Source organism: Salvelinus sp. IW2-2015, unplaced genomic scaffold (assembly GCF_002910315.2).
Source record: "Salvelinus sp. IW2-2015 unplaced genomic scaffold, ASM291031v2 Un_scaffold1925, whole genome shotgun sequence".
Classification (NCBI taxonomy): domain Eukaryota; kingdom Metazoa; phylum Chordata; class Actinopteri; order Salmoniformes; family Salmonidae; genus Salvelinus; species Salvelinus sp. IW2-2015.
The window spans coordinates 57,299-71,209 of record NW_019943283.1 but is presented as its reverse complement, the minus strand read 5'-3'; the positions used below and the strand labels follow the sequence as shown (position 1 = coordinate 71,209).

At 43.0% G+C, this 13,911-nt stretch overlaps 1 protein-coding gene across 1 annotated transcript; it reads right to left on the bottom strand.

The window, feature by feature from the left end:
* Nucleotides 1-1,488: 1,488 nt before the first annotated feature.
* On the bottom strand, nt 1,489-12,201 carry LOC139024826 (cell surface glycoprotein 1-like). The gene is made up of 3 exons (XM_070439792.1): nt 12,106-12,201; nt 10,820-11,886; nt 1,489-1,492 (listed from the first exon to the last, which is right to left on the bottom strand). Exons 1-3 carry the CDS (start codon nt 12,199-12,201, stop codon nt 1,489-1,491), a joined length of 1,167 nt encoding a protein of 388 aa, XP_070295893.1.
* Nucleotides 12,202-13,911: the final 1,710 nt, after the last annotated feature.

Sequence of the window (13,911 nt, the reverse complement as noted above, 5' to 3'; positions counted from 1 at the left end):
GCCCTGGTAAGTCTTGTAGGGGAATCAGTCAGCCCCTGGTAAGTCTTGTAGGGGAATCAGTCAGCCCCTGGTAAGCTGGCGAATCACAACCATGGTAAGTTGTAGGGAAAGTCGACCCGGAATCTGTAGTGGGAGCACCTGGTAAGTCTAGGGAATCAGTCAGCCCTGGAAGTTTCCGAGGGGAATCAGTCCCTGTAAGTCCGTAGGAATCAGTCAGCGTAATCTTAGGAATCAGTCAGCCGTGAAGTCTTGTAGGGGACAGCTCAGTCCTGGAGTTCTGTTAGGGTGACAGTCAGCCGGAAGTCTTGAGGGAATAGTCAGCAACCGTAGGAACTCATAAGTGTCCTCATGTCTGCTTGCTGAGGGGCGATTATCAAGCGTCATGGAGTGTTGATACTTTATATGGTGAAAACTTAGACTTCTGAAACCTTCACTTTTTAGGGATTGGGGCAGCATTTCACTTGGAGTGAAGAGAACGACAAGTGAACTGCCTCCTACTCTGTCCCGATCCTAATAGCATATAATAATTGATAAAAACCTCTGAAGTTTCTAAAACGTGAATGAGATCTGTGAGTAAACAAACTCATAGAAGGCAAAACCTGAGAAAAATCCAAACAGGAATGAGAATTTGAGCTGCATTTTCAACTCATCGCTATTGAACCCGTGGATATGATTGTTGCACTTCCTACGCCTTCATAGATGTCAACAGTCTGTAGAACGTTGAATGAAGCTTCTACTGGTGATGTTAAGCCGGATGGGAGCTGTTTGATCAGTGGTCTGGCAGAGTGCCAGGTCCTGGTATGCGCATCACATGAATTCGGATTGGCGTTCATACTCTAGACAAAAGATTCTCACGGTTGGAACGTTATTGAATATTTATGATAACAACATCCTAAAGATTGATTCTCTACTTAGTTTGACAAGTTTATTCGACCTGTAATATAACTTTTTGAAGTTTTCGTCCGACGTTCGCCTGGATCTGCGTGAGCGTTTGGARATGTGTACTAAACGTGCTAACAAAAGTAGCTACTTGGACATAAATAATGGACATTATCAAATAAAACAAAAATGTATTGTGGAACTAGGATTCCTGGGAGTGCATTCTGATGAAGATCATCAAAGGTAAGGGAATATTTATGATGTAATTTCGTATTTCTGATGACTCCAACATAGCGGAGAAATGTTAGTTCTATCTGAGCGCCATCTCAGATTATTGCATGGTTTGCTTTTTCCGTAAAGTGTTTTTGAAATCTGACACAGCGGTTGCATTAAGAGCAAGTGTATCTTTAATTATATGTAAAACATGTATCTTTCATCAAAGTTTATGATGAGTATTTCTGTTATTAGATGTGGCTCTCTCCAATTTCCCTGGATATTTTGGAGGCATTTCTGAACATGGCGCCAATGTTAACTGAGATTTGTGGATATAAATATGCACATTATCGAACAAACKATACATTTATTGTGTAACATGATGTCCTATGAGTGTCATCTGATGAAGATCATCAAAGGTTAGAGATTAATTTTATCTATTTTTCTGATTTTTGTGACTCCTCTCTTTGGCTGGGAAAATGGCTGTGTTTTTCTYTGGCTATGTACTGACCTAACATAATCGTTTGGTGTGCTTTTGCCGTAAATCCTTTTTGAAATCAAACATGTTGGCTAGATTCAGAACATGTGTAGCTTTAATTTGGTGTCTTTCATGTGTGATTTCATGAAAGATGGATTTTATAGTAATTTATTTGAATTTGGCGCACTGCATTTTTACTGGCTTTTAGCCAAGTGGGACGTTATCGTCCCACATATCCCAGAGAAGTTAAACTCAGTTTTTCACAATTCCTAACATTTAATCCTAGTAAAATGTCCTGTCTTAGGTCAGTTAGGATCACCACTTAATTTAATAAGGGTCAGCATTGCAGAAGTATAGTTGCCTACTCTTACCACCTAAAGCTTCTTGTGGGCAAGTGGGACGGTCACCTGGCCAACATCCAGTGAAATTGCAGAGCTGAACATGGCGGCAATGTAAACTGAGATTTTTTWWATGTAAATATGCACATTATCGAACAAAACATGTATTGTGTGACATGATGTCCTGTGAGTGTCGTCTGATGAAGATCATCAAAGGTTAGAGATTAATTTTATCTCTATTTCTGCTTTTTGTGACTCCTATCTTTGGCTGGGAAAATGGCTGTGTTTTTTGGACTTGGCGGTGATCTAACATAATCATATGTTGTGTTTTCGCTGTAAAACATTTTTTAAATCGGACACGATGGGTAGGTTAACAAGATGTTTATCTTTTATTTGCTGTATTGGACTTGTTAATGTGGGAAAGTTACATATTAAAATAAAAACAATTTTGAATTTCCCGCGTTGCCTTTTCAGCGGAATGTTGTCAGGGGTCCGCTAGCGGAACGTGTGTCCTAGAAAGGTTAAGCAAGTTTGTTTGACTGAAAGTTATTAAATATATAATACACTATATTATATACACTATATTATATATATATTATTAATATATTAATATATTATACTATATTATTATTTATTATTATTATTATATTATTATATTACTATATTATACACTATAAGGCCCAGCCTAATATATGGAACTTTGGTTTTCCTAGATATGGCTATTATGTTGTGATCACTACATCCTATGGATTGGATACTGCTTTAGAGCAGAGTTCTACAGCATTAGTAAAGATGTGATCAATACATGTTGATGATTTCATTCCTGTGCTGTTTGTAACTAACCTGGTAGGTTGACTGATAACCTGAATCAGGTTGCAGGCACTGATTACAGTTTGAAGCTTTCTCTTGAGTGGGCAGCTTGATGAAAGCCAGTCAATATTTAAATCACCCAGAAAATATACCTTTCTGCTGATATCACACATTATCAAGCATTTCACACATGTTATCCAGATACTGACTGTTAGTACTTGGTGGTCTGTAGCAGCTTCCCACCAGAATGGGCTTTAGGTGAGGCAGATGAACCTGTAGCCATATTACTTCAACAGTATTTGACATGATATCCTCTCTAATCTTTACAGGAATGTGGTTCTGAATATAAACAMCCAAAACTCCACCATTGGCATTTCTATATTTTCTATGAATGTTATAACCATGTATTGCCAACACTGTATCATCAAAGGTATTATCTAAGTGAGTTTCAGAATATGAATGTCATCTGTTACTAGCAGTTATTGATTTCATGAACCTTGTTTCTAAGATACATACAGTTGAAGTCAGAAGTTTACATGCATCTTAGCCAAAGACATTTAAACTCAGTTTTTCACAATTCATGATATTTAATCCTAGTAAAAATTGCCTGTCTTTGGTCGTTAGGATCACCACTTTATTTTAAGAAAGTGAAATGTCAGAATAATAGTAGAGACAATGATTTATTCAGCTTTTATTCTTTCATTCACATTCCCAGTGGGTCAGAAGTTTACATGCACTCAATTAGTATTTGGTAGCATTGCCTTTAAATTGTTTAACTTGGGTCGAACATTCGGGTAGCCTTCCACAAGCTTCCCACAATAAGTTGGGTGAATTTGGCCCATTCCTCCTGACAGCTGGTGTAACTGAGTCAGGTTGTAGGCCTCCTACAGTGAATTATAAGTGAAATAATCTGTAAACAATTGTTGGAAAAATTACTTGTGTAATGCACAAAGTAGATGTCTTAACCGACTCCCAAAACTACAGTTTGTTAACAAGAAATTTGTGGAGTGGTTGAAAAACGAGTATAAGTGACTCCAACTTAAGTTTATGTAAACTTCCGACTTTAACTGTATGTAAATAAGGTATTTCAGTTTATATATAAATACATTGCAAACATTTCAAAAAATCTGTTTTTGCTTTGTCATTAAGGGTGTGTAGATTGATGAGGGGGAAAAATTATTTAATACATTTTAGAATAAGGCTGTAACGTAACAAAATGTGTAAAAAGTTAAAGAGGTCTGAATTTTTACCGAATGTATCTATTGCCTCTTTGATATTGTTTCCCTGCAAGTGGCAACCTCTGTTTTGAAACTTCTTGGACGCAGTCTGACCTTCATGTCTTAAAGTAATGATGGACTGTCGTTTCTCTTTGCTTATTTGTGCTGTTTTGACATAATATGGACTTGGTCTTTTACCAAAACTGATTGGCTCAAATGCCTTAATTAACAAGTAAAGAAATTCCACAAATGACCTTTTAACAAGGCACAACGGTTAATGAAAATGATTCCAGCTGACTACCTCATGAAGCTGGGTTGAGAGAATGCCAAGAGTGCTCAAACTGCCATACAAGTGCCTTTAACAACTTTTTGTTGGTTACTACCATGATCCATATGTGTTATTTCATAGTGTTTGATGTCTTCACTATTATCTACAATGTAGAAAAAAATAAAAAAATTAAGAAAAACCCTTGAATGAGTAGGTGTGTCCAAACTTTTGACTGGTTCTGTGTGTGTGTTGTATTAAACAATGTTTTTTATTGTAATGTATACAGGGCCTCTCTTGTAAAAGATATGTTTAAATAAAGGTTAAAACTAAAAATATATATTTTTTGTCCGTGATAAGGTCGATGTCCGCGTCACGCATAATACAATTAGCATAATCAAAAATCCCCATAAAAAATCTTTCGTTTAAACTAGAGAGATATCTGTTATTTTAATTAGATGCGTCTCAATCCACCACATCCACCTATGTAACACGTCCACATCTCGGTGAAAACGGGACAGAGCTAAGCTGTTTGATGTCAGCTCCATTAAATCCTGAAAATCGGTCACAAGCGTCCGAACGGTTTGGCCTGCAAGCTTTATGACCCCCCCCCCCCCCCTATGGAAAGATGAGACTCTCACCACGATGGTGTTCTCCATCTTGGGACTCGTCTGAGTTAAACTTATCTGCCAACTTCGTGTCTGTAGCATCTGAACAGTTGGGCTACACCATCTGTGGAAAGGTGAAAGTCTCACGAAACAGATATCAGGTTGTTTTACTTTAGGAAAACACGGAAGATTCTTCTGAAGGTCCCTGTACCAGTACAAAACAATTATAGAAGTAGATATGGAGACTGTTGATACAAAAATAAAAGAGTAAATACAAAAGTCATTAAAAAACTCTGATTGTGCATTCAGACGTAGCTGCAACCCACTTGGGTGCGTTCTCAGCCCTCTCCTGTACTCCTTTTCACCCATGACTGCGTGGCCTTGCACACCTCCAACTCAATCAAGTTTGGCAGACGACACTATAGTGGTAGGCTTGATTACCGACAATGACGAGACGGCCTACAGGGAGGAGTGAGAACCCTGGTACGGCAAACTTGCTCTGCCCACAATCGTAAAAGCCTTCCAGAGGGTAGTGAGGTCTGCACAACGCAATCACCGTGGGGCAAAACTACTGCCCTCCAGGACACCTACACCACCGATGGTCACAGCGAAGGCCAAAAAGATCAAGGACAACAACCCACCCGAGCCACTGCCTGTTCACCCCGGCTATCATCCAGAAGGCGAGGTCAGTACAGGTGCAATCAAAGCAGGGACCGAGAGGACTGAAAAACAGCTTCTATCTCAAGGCCATCAGACTGTTAAACAGCCATCACTAACATTAGTGCTGCTGCCAACATACTGACTCATCTCTGAGCCCACTTTAATAATGAATAATTGGATGTAAAATGTATCACTAGCCACTTTTAAACAATGCCACTTTATATAATGTTTACATACCTACATTACTCATCTCATATGTATATACTGTACTCTATACCATCTACGCATCTTGCCAATCTGACGTAATAATGTATCCACTAGTCACTTTAAACAATGCCTCTTATATAATGTTTAAACATACCCTACATTACTCATTCTCAAATGTATATTACTGCCTACTCGTATCACCATCTACTGCATATTGCCATCTTGACGTAATAAATGTATCACTAGTCACTTTAAACAGCCACTTTATATAAATGTTTTACATACCCTAATGACTCATCTCATATGTATATACTGTTACTCTATATCAATCTACTGCATCTTGCCTTATGCCGCCACGCACATCGCTCTCATCCCCTTATGTCTTTATTACATTACTTCTTATTCATCTTTAGATTTGGTGTGTATTAGCGGTAGTGTTGGGGAATTGTTAGATTACTGTGTAAGAATTACTGCACGCGTCCGGAACTAGAAGCACAAGCATTTTGCTACACTCGCCAATTAACACCTGCATAACCATGTGATGTGGATCAATAAACATATTTGATTTTTAGTAGTTGACGCTAATAGCAGCAAGATGATCCTTGCGTATGACCTAAAAACAATCCCCCCACGTTTAAGACAGCGTTTAGACTTTTATGCGTTAAGAGAGTTTCTTCTCTAAAAGGTATCTGGATCCACCGCTGCTATACTCTGCTCTGAATCCCACCCTCTTATACTTGCCTGATCCCACCCTGTATACTCTGCTCTGATCCCACCCTGATATACTCTGCTTTATCCCACCCTGCTATACTTGCTCTGATGCCATCCTGCTATACTCTATCTGATCCCACCCCTCTATACTCTAATCTGCATCCCACCCCGCTATACTCTAATCTGATCCCACCCGCTATACTCTGCTCTGATCCACCTGGCTATACTCTAATCTGATCACACCCCGCTATACTCTAATCTGACCCACCCCATACTCTAATCTGATCCCACCCCTCTATACTCTTAATCTGATCCCACCCCTCATAACTCTAATCTGATCCCACCCCTCTATACTCTAATCTGATCCCACCCCTCTATACTCTAAACTTGATCCCACCCTGCTATCTGCTCTGATCCCACCCTGCTATATCTGCTCTGATCCCACCCTGCTATACTCTGCTCTGATCCCACCCTGCTATACTCTGCTCTCGATCCCACCCTGCTATACTCTGCTCTGATTCACCCTGCTATACTTCTGCTTCTGATCCCACCCGCTACTATACTCTGCTCTGATCCCACCCTCTATTTACTCTTAATCTGATCCCACCCCTCTATACTCTAATCTTGATCCCACCCCTCTATACTCTAATCTGATCCCCACCCTCTATACTCTGCTCTGATCCCACCCTGCTATACTCTAATCTTGATCCCCACCCCGTCTATACTCTAATCTGAATTCACCCCTCTATACTCTAATCTGATCCCACCCTCTATACTCTAATCTGCATCCCACCCCTCTATACTCTGCTCATGATCCACACCCTCTCATACTCTTAATCTGATCCCACCCCTCTATACTCTAATCTGATCCCACCCTGCTATACTCTAATCTGACTCCTCACCCCTCGTATACTCTAATCTGATCCACCCTGCTATACTCTAATCTGAATTCCCACCCCCTATACCTGCTCTGATCCCACCCTCTATACTCTATTGATCCACCCCGGCTATACTCTAATCTGATCCTTGGATAGGTACATCCCAGATCAGTCTCGGAGGTCTCTCCTCTGTCTCTTTTAATCCTGTTCCAATCAATAGTTCATAATGTGGGATCATTATGGCCTACGCTATATTTCCCTAATGATGAAGCTTGAAAACTGGAGAAGAAAAAAAAAGTTTGCTATCGCTTGCCTTGCTGGCTTTTCAGCTAAATAGTTCAGAGAGTCTCTTCGCTCTTTGACCTCTTAACTGTAGGATTGGATAACCGCAGGCTACATTACCCTGAGATATGAGATGGATTAGGGTTATTGATCTGTCTCTGTCCTGATATCAGGAGGGTTTCTGATCTATAACTATGATTCAGGSCTTCACTGTATCTACCGTTCCAGAAAATGACATTTCTATCATTCCATAAAACCCCATTTTGATCTGAGCTGAACGTTCGGTGGTGGATTTAATATTGATACATTATATTGATCACTATCTGCCCTTGAGCTCTGGATTGTAAAGAAAGACATTTATCAAAATCAATATCAGATGATTATTATAGTATGGCTAGTATTAAACACATCAAGATTTAATGTCACTTTACCAAGACTAAAGACCCAGAGACAATGCATAACCACTGGTGGACAAGTACCCGAAAGTCATACTTGAGTAAAAATAAAGWTACCTTAATAYYAAATGWCTCAAGTAAAAGTGAACGTCACCCAGTAAAATACTACTTGAGCAAAASTATTTGGTTTTATATARACTTAAGTATTAAAAGTAAATGTAATTGCTAAAATATACTTTAGTATCAAAAGTAATAGTATAAATCATTTCAAATTCCTTACATAAAGCAAACCAGACGGCACCATTTCCTTGTTTTTGTAGGCAGCGGCACACTCCAACACTCAGACCTCATTTACAAACTAAGCATGTGTGTTTAGTGAGTCCTCCAGACCAGAGGCAGTAGGGATGACCAGGGATGTTCTCTGTTTAGTGAGTCCTCCAGATCAGAGGCAGTAGGGATGACCAGGAATGTTCTCTTGATAAGTGTGTGAATTGGACCAATTTTCCTGTTCTGCTAAGCATTCAAAATGTAACAAGTACTTTTGGGTGTCACAGGAAATGTATGGAGTAAAAAATACATGATTTTCTTTAGGAATGTAGTGGAGTAGAAGTTGTAAAAAATATAAATGATAAAGTACAATGCGATTAGAGGTATGAGGGGTTGGAGTTCAGAAGCTACTTACTCTTCTGATCCCACCCCTCTATACTCTAATCTGATCCCCACTAACCCATCTCCCTCTATAATACTCTAATCTGATCCCACCCTGCTTATACTCTTGGCTCTGATCCCACCCCCTCTATACTCTGTCTTTTGATCCCACCCCCTTCTCTCGTCTATACTCTGCTCGTGATCCCACCCCTCTCACTCTATACTCTGCTCTGATCCCACCCCTCCTAACTCTAATCTGATCCCACCCCTCTATATCTCTAATCTATCCCACCTGCTATACTCTGCTCTGATCCCACCCCTCTCTATACTCTGCTCTGATCCCACCCCTCTATACTCTAATCTTGATCCCACCACCCCCTGCTATATACTGCTCTGATACCCCTCTCGCTATACTCTAATCTGATCCCACTACCCTCTATACTCTAATCTGATCCACCCCTCTATAACTCTAATCTGATCCCGATCCCACCCCTCTATACTCTAATCTGATCCCAACCTCCTCTATACTCTATCTGATCCATCCTCCACCCCTCCTCTATAACTTCCAACGGATCCACCACCTGCTATACTCTATCTGATCCCACTCCTGCTATACTCTAATCTGATCCTTGGATAGGTACATCCCAGATCAGTCTCGGAGGTCCTCTCTCTGTCTCTTTAATCCTGTCCAATCAATAGTTCATAATGTGGGATCATTATGGCCTACGCTATATTTTCCCTAATGATGAAGCTTGAAAACTGGAGAAGAAAAAAAAAGTTTGCTATCGCTTGCCTTGCTGGCTTTTCAGCTAAATAGTTCAGAGAGTCTCTTCGCTCTTTGACCTCTTACTGTAGGATTGGATAACCGCAGGCTACATTACCCTGAGATATGAGATGGATTAGGGTTTATTGATCTGTCTCTGTCCTGATATAGGAGGGTTTCTGATCTATAACTATGATTCAGGCCTTCACTGTATCTACCGTTCCAGAAAATGACATTTCTATCATTCCATAAAACCCCATTTTGATCTGAGCTGAACGTTCGTGGTGGATTTAATATTGATACATTATATTGATCACTATCTGCCTTGAGCTCTGGATTGTAAAGAAAGACATTTATCAAAATCAATATCAGATGATTATTATAGTATGGCTAGTATTAACACATCAAGATTTAATGTCACTTTACCAAGACTAAGACCAAGAGACAATGCATAACCACTGGTGGACAAGTACCGAAAGTCATACTTGAGTAAAAATAAAGATACCTTAATAAGAAATGTCTCAAGTAAAAGTGAACGTCACCCAGTAAAATACTACTTGAGCAAAATATTTGTTTTTATATACACTTAAGTATTAAAAGTAAATGTAATTGCTAAAATATACTTTAGTATCAAAAGTAATAGTAATAATCATTTCAAATTCCTTACATAAAGCAAACCAGACGGCACTATTTCCTTGTTTTTGTAGCCAGCGGCACGCTCCAACACTCAGACATCATTTACAAACGTAGCATGTGTGTTTAAGTGAGTCCGCCAGATCAGAGGCAGTAGGGATGACAAGGAATGTTCTCTGTTTAGTGAGTCCTCAAGATCAGAGGCAGTAGGGATGACCAGGGATTTTCTCTGTTTAGTGAGTCCTCCAGATCAGAGGCAGTAGGATGACCAGGGATGTTCTCTGTTTTAGTAAGTCCTCCAGATCAGAGGGTAGTAGGGAGGCCAGGGATGTTCTCTGTTTAGTGAGTCCTCCAGACCAGAGGCAGTAGGGAGAACCAGGGATGTTCTCTGTTTAGTGAGTCCGCCAGATCAGAGCCAGTAGGGATGACCAGGCATGTCTCTGTTTAGTGAGTCCTCCAGATCAGAGGCAGTAGGGATGACCAGGGATGTTCTCTGTTTAGTGAGTCCTCCAGATCAGAGGCAGTAGGGATGACCAGGGATGTTCTCTTGTTTAGTGAGTCCTCCAGATCAGAGGCAGTAGGGATGACCAGGGATGTTCTCTTGTTTAGTGAGTCCGCCAGATCAGAGGCAGTAGGGATGACCAGGGATGTTATCTTGATAAGTGTGTTGAATTGACAATTTTCCTGTTCTGCTAAGCATTCAAAATGTAACAAGTACTTTGGTGTCACGAAATGTATGGAGTAAAAATACATGATTTTTTAGGAATGTAGTGGAGTAGAAGTTGTAAAAATATAAAATGATAAAGTACACATAACCCCCCAAAAAAACATGACCTCTCAACCACAGGGTCTCTCTGGGGTCTGTTTGTGGACAGGGTCTCTCGGGGTCTGTTTGGGACAGGGTCTCTCTGGGGTCTCTTTGTGGCATGGTCTCTCTGGGTCTGTTTGTGGACAGGGTCTCTCTGGGTCTGTTTGTGGACAGGGTCTCTCTGGGGTCTCTTTGTGGACATGGTTCCCTCTTGGGTTGTTTGTGGACAGGGGCTCTCTGGGGTCTGTTTGTGGACAGGGTCTCTCTGGGTCTGTTTGTGGACAGGGTCTCTCTGGGGTCTGTTTGTGGACAGGGTCTCTCTGGGGTCTGTTTGTGGACAGGGTCTCTCTCTGGGGTCTGTGTTGTGGACAGGGTCTCTCTGGGGTCTGTTTGTGGACAGGGTCTCTGCTGGGGTCTCTTTGTGGACAGGGTCTCTCTGGGTCTGTTTGTGGACAGGGGGCTCTCTGGGTCTGTTTGTGGACAGGGGCTCTCTGGGTCTGTTTGTGGACAGGGTCTCTCTGGGGTCTGTTTGTGGACAGGGTCTCTCTGGGGTCTGTTTTGGACAGGGTTCCTCTGGGGTCTGTTTGTGGACAGGGTCTCTCTGGGGGTCTGTTTGTGGACAGGGTCTCTCTGGGCTGTTTGTGGACAGGGTTTCTGGGGTCTGTTTGTGGACAGGGTCCTCTTCTGGGGTCTGTTTGTGGACAGGGTCTCTCTGGGGTCTCTTTTGTGGACAGGGTCTCTCTGGGGTCTGTTTGTGGACAGGGTCCTCTGGGGTCTGTTGTGGACAGGGTCTCTCTGGGTCTGTTTGTGGACAGGGTCTCTCTGGGGTCTGTTTGTGGACAGGGTTCGGTCTGGACAGGGTCTCTCTGGGTCTCTTTGTGGACAGGGTCTCTCTGGTCTGTTTGTGGACAGGGTCTCTCTGGGGTCTGTTTGTGGACAGGGTCTCTCTGGGGTCTCTTTGTGGACAGGGGCTCTCTGGGGTCTCTTTGTGGACAGGGTCTCTCTGGGGTCTGTTTGTGGACAGGGTCTCTCTGGGGTCTGTTTGTGGACAGGGTCTCTCTGGGGTCTGTTTTGGACAGGGTCCCTCTGGGGTCTGTTTGTGGACAGGGTCTCTCTGGGGTCTGTTTGTGACAGGGTCCCTCTACCATCTTCAACCCCACCTGACAGTGTGTTACCCTACTAACCCAACAGTGAGGCAGCAGCGCCTATGGTTGTTGTGTGTGTGTGTATTAGTGGCATTATGACTTGATTTTCATTCCAGCTATGCCACTTTGTTTAGGTGGTGACATGATCAATATGTGCTGCCAGCCACCGTAGTCGAGCCACAGAAACCTGTGTCCTCATCTGCAACTTTGTACATTCGTCCTTGTCGTTTGTTCACTCCTGCCCGGCAACCTTCGTCTGACATTTAGAATGCACTTCACTTTAACAAGGTAGAAGAAAACACAGTGGGGAATACCTAGAGTCTCTCCATGGGGCTTCTCTCTCATCGTTTTACACGTTGATGTTGTTGATGTTGTTGTTGTTTGTAGAGCTGGATGTATTAGAGGTGCTGTAGAAGCAGAGGAAACAGTCATTCATTCATTGCAAACACGTTGATTTGTCACCTATTCCCTACTCAGGGAACACTGTTGGTGCCATTTGGAATGTACCCATGAAATTTTTTTTTTATTCTAATCAAATCAAATTGTATTTGTCAACCGGATACAGCAGGTGTAAACCAATCCAGATGAAAGCTCTTCCTTCCCAATGCAGAGTTCAATATCAAAGGTAGGAAAAGTAGAAGTCCAGAATAGGATCTTAAGATACATTGTAAGATATATTGTAAAGGTAGTACTTTCAGCACGTGTGTCTGCTGGCTTGTAGATTCTTACGACCTACGGGACGTGGACGACGTGTGTCTGTTGGCTTGTTTGATACGGTACGACCTGCGGGCGGTGACGGACGTGTGTCTGCTGCTTGTTGTATTCGTTACGACCTGCGGGACGTGGACGGACTGTGTCTGCTGGCTGTATGATTCGTTACGACCTGCGGGACGTGGACGGACGTGGTGTCTGCTGGCTTGTATGATACGGTACGACCTGCGGGACGTGGACGGACGTGTGTCTGCTGGCTTGTATGATACGGTACTGACCTGCGGGGCGTGGGTTGGCTTGTATGATACGTTACGACCTGCGGGACGTGGACGGACGTGTGTCTGTTGGCTTGTATGATACGGTATGACCTGCGGGGCGTGTGTTGGCTTGTATGATACGTTACGACCTACGGGACGTGGACGGAGTGTGTTGCTGGCTTGTATGATACGGTACGACCTGCGGGGCGTGGGTTGGCTTGTATGATATGTTACGACCTGCGGGGCGTAGACGGACGTGTGTTCTGTTGGCTTGTTTGATACGGTACGACCTGCGGGGCGTGGACGGACGTGTGTCTGTTGGCTTGTATCGATTCGTCTACGACCTGCGGGACGTGGAGGACGTGTGTCGCGGCTTGTCTGATACGGTACGACCTGCGGGACGTGGACGGACGTGTGTCTGTGGCTGTATGATCGGTACGACCTGCGGGGCGTGGGTTGGCTCGTATGATACGGTACGACCTGCGGGGCGTGGACGGACGTGTGGTCTGTTGGCTTGGTATGATACGGTACGACCTGCGGGGCGTGGGTTGGCTTGTATGATACGTTACGACCTGCGGGGCGTGGACGGACGTGTGTCTGCTGGCTCGTATGATACGGTACGACTGCGGGGCGTAGACGACGTGTGTCTGTTGGCTTGTATGATTCCTTACGACCTACGGGACGTGTGTCTGTTGGCTTGTATGAATACGTTACGACCTGCGGGACGTGGACGGACGTGTGTCTGTTTGGCTTGTATGATACGGTAACGACCTGCGGGCGGTGGACGGACGTGTGTCTGCTGGCTCGTATATACGTTACGACCTGCGGGACGTGGACGGACGTGTGTCTGCTGGCTTGTATGATACGTTACGACCGGCGGGACGTGGACGGACGTGTGTCTGCTGGCTTGTATGAATTCGTTACGACTACGGGGCGTAGACGACGTGTGTCTGCTGCTTTTTGTGATTTCCTTCAATTCATGTCCAATTAGACAACCAGGTGAGT